This window comes from Hyaloscypha bicolor, assembly GCF_002865645.1.
Source record: "Hyaloscypha bicolor E unplaced genomic scaffold K444scaffold_183, whole genome shotgun sequence".
Taxonomy (NCBI): Eukaryota; Fungi; Ascomycota; class Leotiomycetes; order Helotiales; family Hyaloscyphaceae; genus Hyaloscypha; species Hyaloscypha bicolor.
Window position 1 is genome coordinate 3,523,499 of NW_020194685.1, and position 13,997 is coordinate 3,537,495.

Below are 13,997 nucleotides of genomic sequence, written 5' to 3' on the forward strand. Positions count from 1 at the left end.
TATAATATCTAGTTATTTATTTTTCCTAACTTTAAAAATTCTAAGGAATTTCTAAAATTATATAACCGAAACTATAGCTTAAAATCCGAAACTATCTTTTAATAATTTTTTAAGATTAAAAAGAATTCTGGATTATTAAGAAAAAGGCTATTTAAAAGAAAGAAAGAATCTAAATAGCTAAGAAAAGGCCTGAAATAGTAATAAAGATATTCTTTCTTTAGATTTTTTTATTTATAAAGGTTTTCTAGGGTTTTATTAAGGCTTATAAGAATTATATTTAAATTATTAGAAAAAGATTTAGAATTAAGAAAGATTTATTATAGATAAACTAGCTATAGGTATTTTAAATAAATAAACTCTAATTCCTATAAATTCCTAATTTCTAAAATAAGAATACTAAATACCGGCCCTATTTAGGATTTAATAAAGAATTAGCTAATACTTTCCGGAATTCGCTTATTTCTTAATAAAATATAGTTATATTATAATAATATTAGTATTAAGGATATTAAGAGAAGTAAATAAAGAACTTATAATAGTTATAAGTATTATATTATTAGTACTTGAAATACTAGTAATAGATTATTTAGTAATTTCGGTAATAAGCTTAGTAATAAGATTAATATCTTAAAAATAAATATTATAGTATTTTTTTAAGAAATTAGTAAATATCTAAATATATTAGAAAAAACTTACCTTTAGAATACTAATTCAAATAGTATTATTATTTATCTTATTAAGATAGGAAAAAGAATTTTAAAGCTTATTAATATTTTTCTAGTTTTTAAAAATTTAATTAATAGTATTATCTTTATTAATATAATATTATTTAGGATATATTTTAAGAAATTTCTTAAAGATTATAATAGTATTTTTCTAGAACTAGTAAGCTTCTAATAGGTAATAAGAAATCTGAAATTATATTAGCTTTAATAAATATTAAAACTAAAGAACTTACTAATATATAAAACTTAAAACTCTTATTATAATAGTTATAATTCTTTTTACTAGATACTATAGTATATAAGATAAAGGAATTAATAAGTAAATACTTGAAATATTTCAAGTATTTACTAGTAATAGGAAAGAAGGCTATAAGGTTACTTTTATATTTATTATTATATAAGTAGATAATAAAGCTAGAAGAAGATATTATAGAATTAATTAAAAATAATTAAAGAAGGCTTAGAAAAAAATAAAAAAAGAAGCTAGAAAGTAATAATAGAAAAAGTTATTATATATATAGTTATTAGAAAAGAAGAGAATATATAATAATATAAAGAGGTTCTTTTATAGAAATAAAGAACTACCTGAATTAATTACTAGTTTTTATACTAGTTCTAATTAGAAACTAGTATAACTAATTAATATATATTTCTAGGAGCCTATAAATAATCTCTAGAACCTCAGAAATATTTATATAGGTTTCTTATATAAATATTTATTAAATTCTTTTTATATAGTTATTTAGATTATTCTAATATAAGATCTAATAAGTAATATTAATTTTATAAAATAGTACTTTAGTACTTTAGATTAAACTAATTAGAATACTCAGATCCCAAATAAAATTATAATTACTAGCTAGTTCTTATACCTAAAATATAATTACTCTTTCTTCTTACTTATTTAGCCCTAATCTAATTAAACTATTTTTATATCTATTATCTAGATTATATTAGTAAAACTATCTCTTAAGATACTAGAAGTTTATCTCAATTAAATAAATAATTAATTAAATATTTACTAGAATAGATTAATAAATCTTAGAAATAAGATCCTAGAAGGGAAATATAATTATAATATATATAGGATTATATATAACTTAAGGGTATATAATAAACCTCGGATATTACAGGTATTAATTAGAGAAATCGGAGGCCCTCTAACTTTATAACTAACTACTATTTATATTATAAGTATTAGGCTTATAAATTACTAATTATATATATATTATTAGAGCCTCCTATTTAGAAGAGGCTTCCCTAGATCTTATAGGAGAAATAGAGATTAGTTCTATACTAAATTTAATACTATAGTTTTATAACTTACTAATTTATTCTATTATCTTATTATTTACTAATAAATACTTTATAGGAAATAAATACTTTTTAATTAGTAAAATATTAAAGAATTTCGAAATAAAAGTCTATTTTAGTAATAAAATAATATTTGAGATATTATTATTTAAATTTATTACTAGTATAACTAGTTATAAATAGTATATATTACGAATTCTAATTATATAAATAGCTAGATCCAAAATAATATATAAAGAAAATAGAGAAATATTACTTAAATTACTATTATAATACTAAAAGCTCGATTTATTAATATAATATTAATAATATAAATAGTTTTTAAAAGAAACTTTTATTAGAATTATTAAAACTTAAGAATTTCATATATCTAAATTATTAAAATATTAGAGTATTATTTATATATTATAAGAGAGAAACTATAATAAAACAAAAACCTATATAAAATATACTAGAATATAAAACGTGACTTAATAATAAAATAATAAATTAAAAGTATAAATAGTAAAATATAAATAATATATAGTATATAAAAGCTTAATTAATTAAATACTTATAAGGAATTATTCTCTAGAACTATAGAAAAACTAGCTTTCTTATATAATTTCTGTAAGTTATATATAAAAGGCCGCAGTCTTTACTATATAACCTAAACCTTAAAACCGCTAAAATAATATAATTTTTAATAAGTATAGCCTATTATACTATAATACTAAATAAGCCGGCTTTTAAAAAGAAATTATTATAAGCTAATTATAATAATTTTATAAATAGGTATTTTAATACTAGTAAGATATTAGAGATTTTCTAGAGAAAGTATTATTAGTAAAATATAAAAAAGAATATAAAAAACTATATTAGAACTTATTTTATATATTAATAAACTAAAATAATTTTTTTTTATTATATAATATATTTAGTTTATTTTCGCTTTCTTCTAAGCTATAATAAGAAATTATTATAAACTTTATTATAGAGCTATTTTTATTTAGGTTTTATAATAAAATATATAATTCTATACTTATTATTATTAATAAATATATAAAAATAATATAATATATTCTAATTACTAAAAGAATTTTGGCTTCTAAATTAATAGAGCTATTTATATATTATATTATTAAAGACTTTAATATACTTATAAATATAATCTTTAATAAAAAATCTATTTTTATAAATAAATTCTAATTAAATTTATATTTCTATTTAAAGATTTAATAATAACTAAATATAGTATTTTACTTATAAACTAATAAATAAATAGAAAATCTAAATTAAAATCTAAAATAGTACTTAAAATACTATATTAGCTATTAGTAAAATAATTAAATAATAAAACTTACTTTTATAGAATTTATATATAATAACTTTATATATTTAATAATAGAAATTTTTTTATTTTATATATTATATAAATTCTATTCTAATATTAAATTATATATTAAGAATAATATTCTAGAAAAAGAAATACTAGTAATATAGGAAAAAATATAAAGAATTTAAATAAAATAAGAAATATTAGAAAAGTAATAATAAAAAATAGTAAATATATAAAAAAAGTATTATTATAAAAAATATATATTAATAAAGAATTTAATATATATAATAAAGTTATATTTTATATAAAGAATATTTAATAGTTATAATTTAATATAAAACTAGTAAATAAATATTTCGGCTTTTTTAAAGTTCTAGAAATTATAGAAATATATAAATAAATATATTATTTGAAATTACTATTATTATATTAGATTTATAATATTTATAAGCTAGTAATATAATAGAACTAGAATTTATTAAAATCGAGAATAAAATGAAATTTAAAATAGAATTTATTATAATTTATAAAAAGAATAAAAAAGAAAAAAAATATCTTATTTATTAGAAAGGCTATTTACTAGTAAATTATATATAGAAACTATTAAATAATTTAAAGAATATAGCTCAAGAATTATAAAAATACTTAAAAAAAAATATTATAATATTATTAGCTAAACGGAAATATAAAAAATAAATACTTTTATTAAAAAACTATTAAAAACTATATATTTATTTTTAGAAAAGCTATATAAAAATTATTAAAAATTCTAAAAACTTTAATTTCTATATTCTATAAATATTTTATTCTTATAATTACTCTTTACTATTCTTATTATTATTCTTATTAGAATTCTTTTAAGAAATAGATAATAAATTAGTTTAGAAAGCTATTAGATATTAGTAAAAAATAAAAATAAAATAAATTTATTTAATACTAAAAAATATTAATTATATTTTTAAAAATACTTTATATTTATATTAAGCTAGTAAGAATTATTTAATTTATTCCTTGAATTATTAAAGAAATCTATTAGCCTCAAATAATAGCTTTAATATAAGAAATATATATAGTTTAATATAAAAGAAAAATAGTAATAGTTTTTTCTTTTTGAAATAAATATTAGAGAAAATACTTATATATATTAATAGCTTAAAATAGATAGTTTAACTATATTATATATATTTAAGGAACTTTAAATAGTATTAGAATAAGAAATAAAAGAAGAAATTTATAGTTTATAGAATTATATTTTTTGATTTTAAAATAATAATAATTATATATTAAATAATTATTATTCTTAATATAAATAAGGTCGGGAAACTTAGTAATATTTTTGAAATATTAAAGATAATAAGAATAAATTAAAGATATAGAAATATTAGCCAAATAAATAGTAATAAGCTAATAAATACTAAAAGAAGTATTTATTTTAATAAATAAAAAAGTAAAAAAGAAAATTAGAAAAAAGCTTAAATAAAGATTAAAGAAAGCTTAAAGAAGCTTAAAAGAGCTTAAAAAAGACTTAAAAAAGAAAGGCAAGAGATAAGAAGAAGCTAGATATAGTATTATAATTAAAGGAAAGAAAGATTAGTTAATAGAAAAAGAAAGGCCTTTTTATAATATCTTTTTCCCAAATAGTAATTATAAATTCAGAACTAGTTCTATACCAGAAATATCTAGAAAATTCTAAAAAAGGAATTTATAAATAAACTAGAAGATTAAATTAACTTTTCTAAGCTCTTAAATTTATAGAATAATAATTTATTTATAACTAGAGACTAAATTGGAATTTATAAACTAATTAGAAAACCGGAAGAGCTTTATATCTAATAATATATATTATATTTATATTATTTTTATAAGAAGAAATTACTAGAAGTGATTTATAAATTAACTAAATAGAGTTAGTAAACTATATTTCTAACTTTATTATCTAGTATAATAATAGGGCAATTATAGGAAGTTTTTAGGAAGAACTAGTAGCCGGGAAAGTCTTAAGAAATTATTTATAAAGCTATTTGTAGTTTTTTTAGATCTTTTAGAAATAAGAACTTAGAAAAAGAATTAATATAATAGATATATATAATAGTATATAGATAGGTATTAGATATTATAGATCTAGTTTCCTATTTTAAATAAAGCTTATAATTAGAATTATATAAGTAATCGGAATTATATAAATTATATAGAATTATATTTTCTAGTTAAGTAAAGGGCTTTATATATTTGGCTAAATACTAGGAAATATATAAGGAAATGCTTCTAGCTTTGGAAAAAGGCATTAATTAATCTTTTATTAGAATTAATTCTTGGAATTAGTTATACTTACTAGTTATATAATAGTTACTTTTATATAACTCTAGCTAGAGCTATTATAATATTTGAGATTCAAAACTATTATGATATTATTTCTAAGTAGTAATAGATCTTTTTTCCCTGACTTTCGCAAGGTATTAGCTCGAAAAAAATCCTGGAATAAAGATAGGAAAGCTTTAGGCAAAGGCAATATAATACGGCTTAGATTTTAGTTCAAGAAATCTTGAATCTTATTGCTATTAAGTTTGCAAAACTAAGAAGAGAAGTTCTCTATAGACTAATTCGGATAGAAAAAGATGTCTTGCAATCTTATAATCCCCTCCCCCCCCTCCCCCCCTTTTTTTTTGAAAGACGAGCAAACTCGGAAAACCTCGCGGATCCTCCATATACCGGAAGACCTTCATTTGAGCCAATACTGGACAATATCGTTTCCCTTCTCGTTTCTGCTATGTTGTGAATATTGCCGGTTGTGGTATTACGAACGGTGTACTGATACATCCCACACGACGGGCAGCGGCAGATCTCTCGGAGCTCAGGCCGGTGGCGGTTGTGAGTGCTGACAAGGATGGGGGAAATGTGTATCACATCGTGTCTTATAAACAAACCCTTCAGAAAATGGTACTGAACCTTCGAACAGACGTTCCGGGTTCTGGTGCGATTTGGAAATGTATTGCGGTAAAGCAGTGTTGTCGGGAATGCCGGGTCACCTTGATCGTTGCCTTTGCTACCATGCCCTTCATGTAACCCATGCTCAGAGCGTCAGACTCAGATTCTGGTCTTAGCAACATTGTGAGTGATCGAGTGCAGAGTCGGGAGACTTGTTTCTGGAGTATTCGTAGAATGTTTCTTCAATGTTGCGTTTCTAGAGAACCTGGATTACCCTTCAAGATATCCAGTTCCTCTTCTGGCGTCTAGTTCAGTCACCATTTCCAAGGCTCTTAAGACTGATATCCCATATCAAGCGCGAAAATTTCACTCTTTTCCCACTATCACGTCCAAACATCGTGATCTGGAATGTTCTCATCAAAATATACCTCATTGACCTCCTTGAACCCAACAACAGGAGCGTCAGATGGCCAAGGATTCCCATTTCCACTCGCAAACAATGCAAAGCTCGCTCCCTCAAAGACAAAGAAGCCTATAGGTGCAAATGCCAACCACGATGACTCAATTTCTGCCATCCATACGATAGGAGTGGTGCCAATTTTGAAGCCGAAAGTGTATTTGGGTGCCTCTGCTCGGATGATGAGAGTGATGTTGTCTGGGATAGTTGTACTGTTCAAGGGAATTTGGTTTGTCTGATGATGCTTGCCGTCAGCAGCTCACTTGATATACATGTGGACAAAATCAGGCCAAAAGGGAAGCTCTCTTACCACAGAAGTGCCATTCATCAACAACGTGCTATAAAAGCACATCCCAGTCTGATTCACGCATCCCCTGATACCGGTATCCTGATGCTGAAACTCGCTCAAGTACGCCGAAATACCTATACTTTGTAGATAGCCGAGTGATCCACTCGCTGGAAGCAATGTCGCTGAGAATGTCATGTTGAGAGATTTTTGTTTTCGAAGAATTGCTGCCGGGGTGTCGCGATCACTTAGCGAGAAGACATTTGGTGAGAATCTCAGGCCGCTCGTCTCGCTGTTCCCTTTTCCATGGTGTCGGTTTGAACTTCGAGGTTTGCCAGTTTCGTAGTTTTGCGTGTACGGGATGCGAAGTTGGTACCAGCTTGGATCGAGCTCGGAAGTGGAGAAAGTATCTTTGAACGGCGGAGGTGGATAATGCTGATCTGGCACGCTGCCGAATGACTCACTCAGAAGGATCGGCTTCCCGTCATTCAGAGTTGGCCATCCATCTGACCACGTCAATGTTGTCAAGAGAGTCTCCCTGCCTGTGTTCGTCAGCTTCGTTCAAACTTCCCAACTTGAAGGTAGGCAATGAAGACACGCACCAAGCGGTGAAGTCCCATTGATCTTTCTCCTCGCCAAGAATGCCGCGTACCAATCCCCCTCAGGTGTCTCAACAAAGGTAGCATGGCCCGTCGACTGAACAGTCAAATTATCAAATCCATAAGCGCCATTGAACAAAATGGGATTATTAGGTGCCGGAGTCCACGGCCCCTGAGGCGAAGACGACCTCGCAATCGTAGCTCGATGCAAATCATCCGTTCCGCCTTCAGCAATGAGAAGATAATAGTAAGAATCCTTATAAAACATCTTGGGACCTTCATCTCGTGCAGATGAATTATGAGGCAAAGTTCCATTCCAGAGACTGATATATTCTCCGATACAATTTCCGGTCACCAAACTGATCTCGCATTGATAGATGCCCCAGATTCGATCAATGTTGTTGTTTGGAGCCATGAGGTTCAGATATATCTTTCCTGAGGTGGGGTCTTGGAACAGGCTTGGGTCGATGCCCCACGGCTCACACCAAATTGGGTTGACCAGGTGATTAGGTCTTTTGATGAGGAGAAATAGACTCGTGGCCAGACTCTGGCAGTTGGATCATAGGTCCAACGAGTCATGGAGGCGAGATAGAATCTCCCGTTGATGAAACTGAGCGATGGCGCCCAAACACCTACCCAACATATTAGCATCGCTCTTTCAGATCATGGAAAGTGTGGCTGACCCGCTCCGGTGGGTACACCATAAAGCTGGGCATGCTCAGGTGTGGCCAATGCGTGAGAATATAGCTCCCAATTCGCCAAGTCTGTGGATCTGTAGATGGGCACGCCTGGAAAATACTCAAACGATGAGGTAGCAATGAAATATTCGTTGCCGACTCGTAGAATACTAGGATCAGGATTCCATCTCAAGAAAAGGATATGTTAGCTTTTTTATGCTTGACATTGGTGAAACTAACCCGGAAACGATGGGATTCTTTATAGCATCGACTATAAGTAGCAACGAGCATAAGAACACAGAAACACTAAAAGGCACCATGATGTCAGGTGAAAACGGGCAAACTTTGACCCGAGAAATGGATAGGCCCCCAAAAGCTGTTGGAGGTTTTGGTGGTGAGGTATGAAAATAAGAAGTGGACAATGGGGCAAGGTAAACGCGTGTCTGCAAGGTTGCTCCGAGAGCTCCCCCGGCACCGTCGTATTTAGTTAAATGGAAGGCAGCCTTGCAGTGCTCGGACTCAACTTCCCCGAATTGATGGCTATAATCTGGAGCCGGGAGTTCAGACAACAGCATGTCACATAAGCAGTACAATTTGCTCTGAAGCGGAATGTTGGACTAAAGGGAAATTCTGTGAATTAAATCGAATGCTAAACAGGACCACAGTGTCATGAAGATAAAGCTGACTCGTTGCTCAATTTATTTTTACTTTTCTAATTGTAACCCGACCACAACTTCCATCCGGAGTTCATTTCATGAAGAATTCAAATTTCCCGTGCCATTAGTACCAATTGTCCCACCACCCCAGATCGTCCTATCATTATGATTAACGAACTGCCCTTTGCCAGGGTAAGACCAAAGCAAATCTCCCCAGCTCGGTTGATCTCCCTGACTGTTTCCGGTTGCTAAAGACGTTAGTTCACTCGAACGGGTATTTGAATCTGGGACTTACGATGCTGTTCGCCACCGGAAGCATCATACACTTGTTTTGCCTTCACGGTCCAGGGGGCATTCAGCCCTCTCTTGACGACGTATTGATAGTAGAGGATCTGTCAAGTTAGCGTTCAGCCATTTTATCATAAATAAATGCACTTACATCCCAAACGCCGGGAGTCTGAGTCGTAGCCGAGGTCTTGCCTAGACCACGGCTGATAGTTGAGGGTGCAGACCAAGGTCCATTGATGAGGATGGCTTCGCAGCGATAGAACTTTGGGTCGTATGGGACGTCATGGCCCAAATTGTACTTTGCGGAGTATTCTGCTGCAGTGAGAAGGAGGTTGTTTCCGACTGAGTAAACATCAGTTCCTTGAGATTGGATTATACGAGCGGCAAGAGCGGTCCAGCCAAGGCCTGACACGGCATGGCCTTGATCTCTGCCAGTTTCGGCTCCTTGACCCGTCTGCGTATCGTAATTGCCGTATATGCCAGCGCAAAGGTCATTCTGATAGGAATTGATCGCATAATTGTACTTTACGCGTTAGAACATCCAAGTGGCAGTCAAGTTTGAACAGTGAACTTACCATAGTAACATCGTCAAGGTATACTGAAAACGCCAAAAGAGCCTTAATGCTAACCATTCCATAATTCGCTTGTCCAATAATGATCGACTGTCGAGCAAAGAGCCAATAAAGCTGATTAGAGAAGCCACTCCCACCAGAGGCCTTCGCGCCCTGCTCCACCCAGCCTCCTTCCCATCTCATGATTTCAGCAGCATTCGCGAACATGTCTCCCTCAAGTCCGACCAATAGCGACGTATCAGTTCCGATGATGCTCGTCAAATTTGTTCCCCAAGCATCAAGGATGGTAGTTGAACGATCCCAGTGGCTTTGGTTCCGGGTTATGTACCACATCATGGCATTTTGGTATGCGGCACGGACATCGTTCGTGAAGGTTGTGTAGTTGCTGCATGAACCTCTGCAGATGATGCTTTTTGGTCCTTGCATCACATACTGTGCATATCAGTAACTTCTTTCCATCCTATCATTGGGACAACATCTCACCGAAGCCTGTGAAAACGAATCTGTACTGAAATTAAGGAAAGCGGTCTTCCACGGGTCCTGTCTATTGGCAACACCGAGTCTGATTCTCTCGAGATCATCGTGTGTATGCCAAAGACCTGGATGAACAAAGTCTCCCACCCTTGACTTCATGCCGTGGACATTGCCGACAGTGGGGATAGGTCCATTGAGGACTGGAAGGCCATTCAGCTGACCGGTAGCAAAGACGGCCTCGGCGAGGAATGCCAATGGGACAATGAGTGTAGTCCACTTTTCATTTATCAGCCCTTTTGACTACAGACGACAAGACTTGGAGACGAGATGATATACTTACCTTCATGATTAAGATCATCAATAGGAAAGCTGAAAGAATTAAGGTAGGGCTCGTCGCTTGTGACCTGCAAACACCAGAGAATCGTTCAATTCAAACATTGATATCTTGCAGTCCTATACTCCTTGCCAAAGACAACAGGGCCCCACTCTGCCGAAGACCGAATGCAGGTCCGGTGCCCGCCGTGCAAGTCGCAAGGGTTCTGCAGGAACCATGATCGTTCGGGTACCCGGCATCTCCCCCGAGATTTGCCCAACGCCGATTGGGGCGGATGACTGTCACTCGTATTATTCGATAAATGCTATGCGGGGGAATTGACGGGGTTGTCGTCCGAACTCCTGACTTTGTATCTTGCTTGATGCAAATGTAATTCCGCGGATCCGGGGGAAATGTAAAACGACCACCCCCCCCCCCCCAAGGTGTCGATTAGGGGAGCGGTGTCCATCGGGGGCCAGACTAGCCACCTACCCAAAGTAGAGGCGCTCGGACAGGAATACTTAAACTGGCTTTTTCTTTCATTCAATTTAATTTTATAAGGAGTTAATATAATTTAATACTTATTTTACTTCCTTATAGCGCTAATTAAGCACTGTTTAAATATATATATTATAAAATTTGAATTAGTAATAGTTCTTTAAATTAAAGAAGTTAAATTTTTTATATTATAGCCTAAATATAAGCTTAAGAAAGCTTAGAAATTTAGCAAATAAGTTCGTAAAACCAGATCTAAGAGTTCTATAAGCCTCTAATTTATAAGGCCCTTATAAGATTAAAAAACTAGAATTAGTATATAAATTCTTATAAATTAAGCTATTATTTTAAGAATTATAAGTTAGGAAGCACGTGATTATAATATAAGGGTTATTATATACTACCTTATACTTATATTAAAAAAAATCTAAGTTAAGATATTTAAAGAGGTTAGGTAGCCAATTACAAGTCGTTGATACCCCTGCACCAATCGACACCCGCGGGGGGTCGTTTTACATTTCCCGACCTTGGTCTAATGGCTGCTCACGTTTGACAAAATGATCCCAATGCCCAATGTGAATAGTCCCCAGATCTTCTTTAGCCCGTACGTCTCGAACTCTGTAACTTGACCCCGCGCTATTTTGTAATTCTGCGATGCCCGACCTCGGTATGGTGATATTCGTCGCGTTTGTGCCTTCATTCAGGGCCAAGATAACATGTCCGAGCCCGCCAGCCCCCAGAGGTCCCGCCCAAACTTATGGATCACCAGAGAGTGTAAGAATCTATGGATTGATTCAAAGTAGGATGCCTCAAAAGTCCATCAGTTTGGGTAGAGGGGGGGGGAATAAAATAAAATAAAAATAAAACTTACAATGATACAACACTTGTTAAAGCATATGATGAGGCAAAATCCGTGGTACTGCAGTTGAGAGATTGTAAGAATCTGTGACAAATTGAGATTCCAGTGTTCCACGAACCCTGGCACACTCTGGTAAATAAAGCATTTCATTACAATAAGGGGCAAGCGCAAGCTTTGGGTACCATCGAACACAGGATCTGTTAAGCAACTCAAGCAAGGAAAATGACCTCCACCATAGAGTCTTCAACACTCACGTCAACCTGAAAGTCAACGTCCCATACCCCAGCTGATCATACCCACCCGAATTCGGTCCATAATTCCCACCACCTCCCTCCCCCCCACCACTCGCATTATTCACAATATCCCTCATCATTCCTGTGTACGTCGCATTCAAATCCTTCAAATCCCTATAATGCGCATACAACAACTCCCACTCCGGCCTCACTGTTCCCCTCGAGCTATTCGAAATAACAGCTTGCGTCACATCACTATTCGTATAGCTCGAATATGGCACATCGAACCCCGCGTTGTATTTCGCACAATACTCACTCCCAGACAGAATTTTGTTGTTCTGGTATGCAAACAAATCGTCCCCTTGATTATACGCCATCTGAGCCAGTGCTCCAGCCAACGCAAAATCAAGCGTTGCGTGTCCCTGGTCCCTCCCAGCTTCTTGCCCTTGTCCCAGAACTTGACCATCAACGATGTAGTTGGTCCAGATAAATTTATCAATATTCCCATTCCCAACACCGGATTTGAAATACGTGATCGCCTCCTCATACATCGTCACATTGTCCGTAAAGATACCAATCGCCAGCATAGAAGCCATATTACACAGATCCCAATTCGCCCAGTAATGATCTGTCGCAGCATTATTATGACGAACCAGAAAATCGTGATTGATGGAAAAAAAGACATCGTGAAGCATGGTTCCAAATGCTGTTTGATTGTTCTTCGTCCAGCCGGAGAATGAACGCATGATTTCCGCCGCGTTGGCGAATTCGTAACCATATATTCCAGCGGCGAGATCAGCATCTGTGCTGCCTTGAATTGAGGTCAAAGTCGAGGACCAAGCATTCAAGATCGTGACAGCGGTATTGGCGAAGGTGATATTTCCTGAGATCTTCCAGCGGAGAGCAAGAGCGTAGGTGGCTGCAATGTCGTTGTATAGTTGAGGATAGTTTTCTGCGTGCACACCGTCGGAGCCACGGTAGATGATAGCTGCTGGCCTGGGTGTGTATGACGCTGAGGCGTGGGAGTTCGAGGTGAGGATGTTCCAGCTGGTGATCCAAGGTGAGGCGCTGGCTGATACTTTGGCGCGCATGCGTGTGAAGTCTACTTCGGTGTGAAGCATGCCAGGATGAACGAAGGCCAACGCATGGCAATGGAGAAGGATGAGAAGAGGGAAGACCTGTTTCGTGAACATCATCGTGGTGGATACGTGGTTGGTCTTTGATCAGGCTCTTGACGGCCAAACACTTACGGGCTTTCGGCATCGGCGCTGATGGGGAAGATATATATCCTCGAACATTGGTAGATAGAACTGCTCGGCGGACTCACGGGCAGGTTGTCGGACTCCTTGGTCCTTTTCGTCATGTCTAATACTTCATCGGATGGCTAGGGATGCAACAAATGGACCAACGAAACGAGATCTACTGTTAAGATGAAACTTTCAAGCCATGCTCCGACGAACCCGGAACAGGACGATCGCAGTCGTTCCAAATCTTGGATGGTCATATAAACGGAACAGTGAATGTCTCCGTGGTGCTGATTGCCCATCTCGAAACGAACGTCCGTGCCAGGGGGGAACATTTGACTCTCCAGTGCCTTTAACCTTACGAGTTACCGAGATTGATCCTGTGACGACTTCAACACTCGAAATGTCCGTCAGAGAACGAAACTATGCACGCAATTTTGAAGACTTCTGTGTAGGTTGACAGGAAATCTCACTTGCACTTCGTCAAACATGCAGGGGCAGCCCAGGGAAGTGCGGGGATCCAGTATGGGGGTGCGGGGTTGTGCGCGAGCTGCCTCAATCG

General features: G+C 33.9%; 3 protein-coding genes across 3 annotated transcripts; all 3 read right to left on the reverse strand.

The window, feature by feature from the left end:
• Positions 1-6,531: 6,531 nt before the first annotated feature.
• Positions 6,532-8,621, reverse strand: K444DRAFT_711216 (glycoside hydrolase family 43 protein; the record flags this gene model as incomplete). Its single annotated transcript, XM_024888239.1, has 6 exons — positions 6,532-6,974; positions 7,050-7,563; positions 7,624-8,059; positions 8,110-8,256; positions 8,308-8,489; positions 8,542-8,621. 6 exons carry the CDS (start codon positions 8,619-8,621, stop codon positions 6,666-6,668), a joined length of 1,668 nt encoding a protein of 555 aa, XP_024727806.1. The 3' UTR covers positions 6,532-6,665.
• Positions 8,622-9,053: 432 nt separating this feature from the next.
• On the reverse strand, positions 9,054-10,637 carry K444DRAFT_670490 (chondroitin AC/alginate lyase; the record flags this gene model as incomplete). Its single annotated transcript, XM_024887632.1, has 6 exons — positions 9,054-9,205; positions 9,253-9,349; positions 9,397-9,768; positions 9,821-10,249; positions 10,301-10,567; positions 10,632-10,637. The coding sequence occupies 6 exons, from the start codon at positions 10,635-10,637 to the stop codon at positions 9,054-9,056; spliced, it is 1,323 nt and encodes a 440-aa protein (XP_024727807.1).
• A 1,217-nt stretch (positions 10,638-11,854) lies between these two features.
• Positions 11,855-13,387, reverse strand: K444DRAFT_670491 (GPI anchored protein; the record flags this gene model as incomplete). Its single annotated transcript, XM_024887633.1, has 3 exons — positions 11,855-11,881; positions 11,971-12,085; positions 12,213-13,387. The coding sequence occupies 3 exons, from the start codon at positions 13,385-13,387 to the stop codon at positions 11,855-11,857; spliced, it is 1,317 nt and encodes a 438-aa protein (XP_024727808.1).
• Between the last annotated feature and the right edge of the window lie 610 nt (positions 13,388-13,997).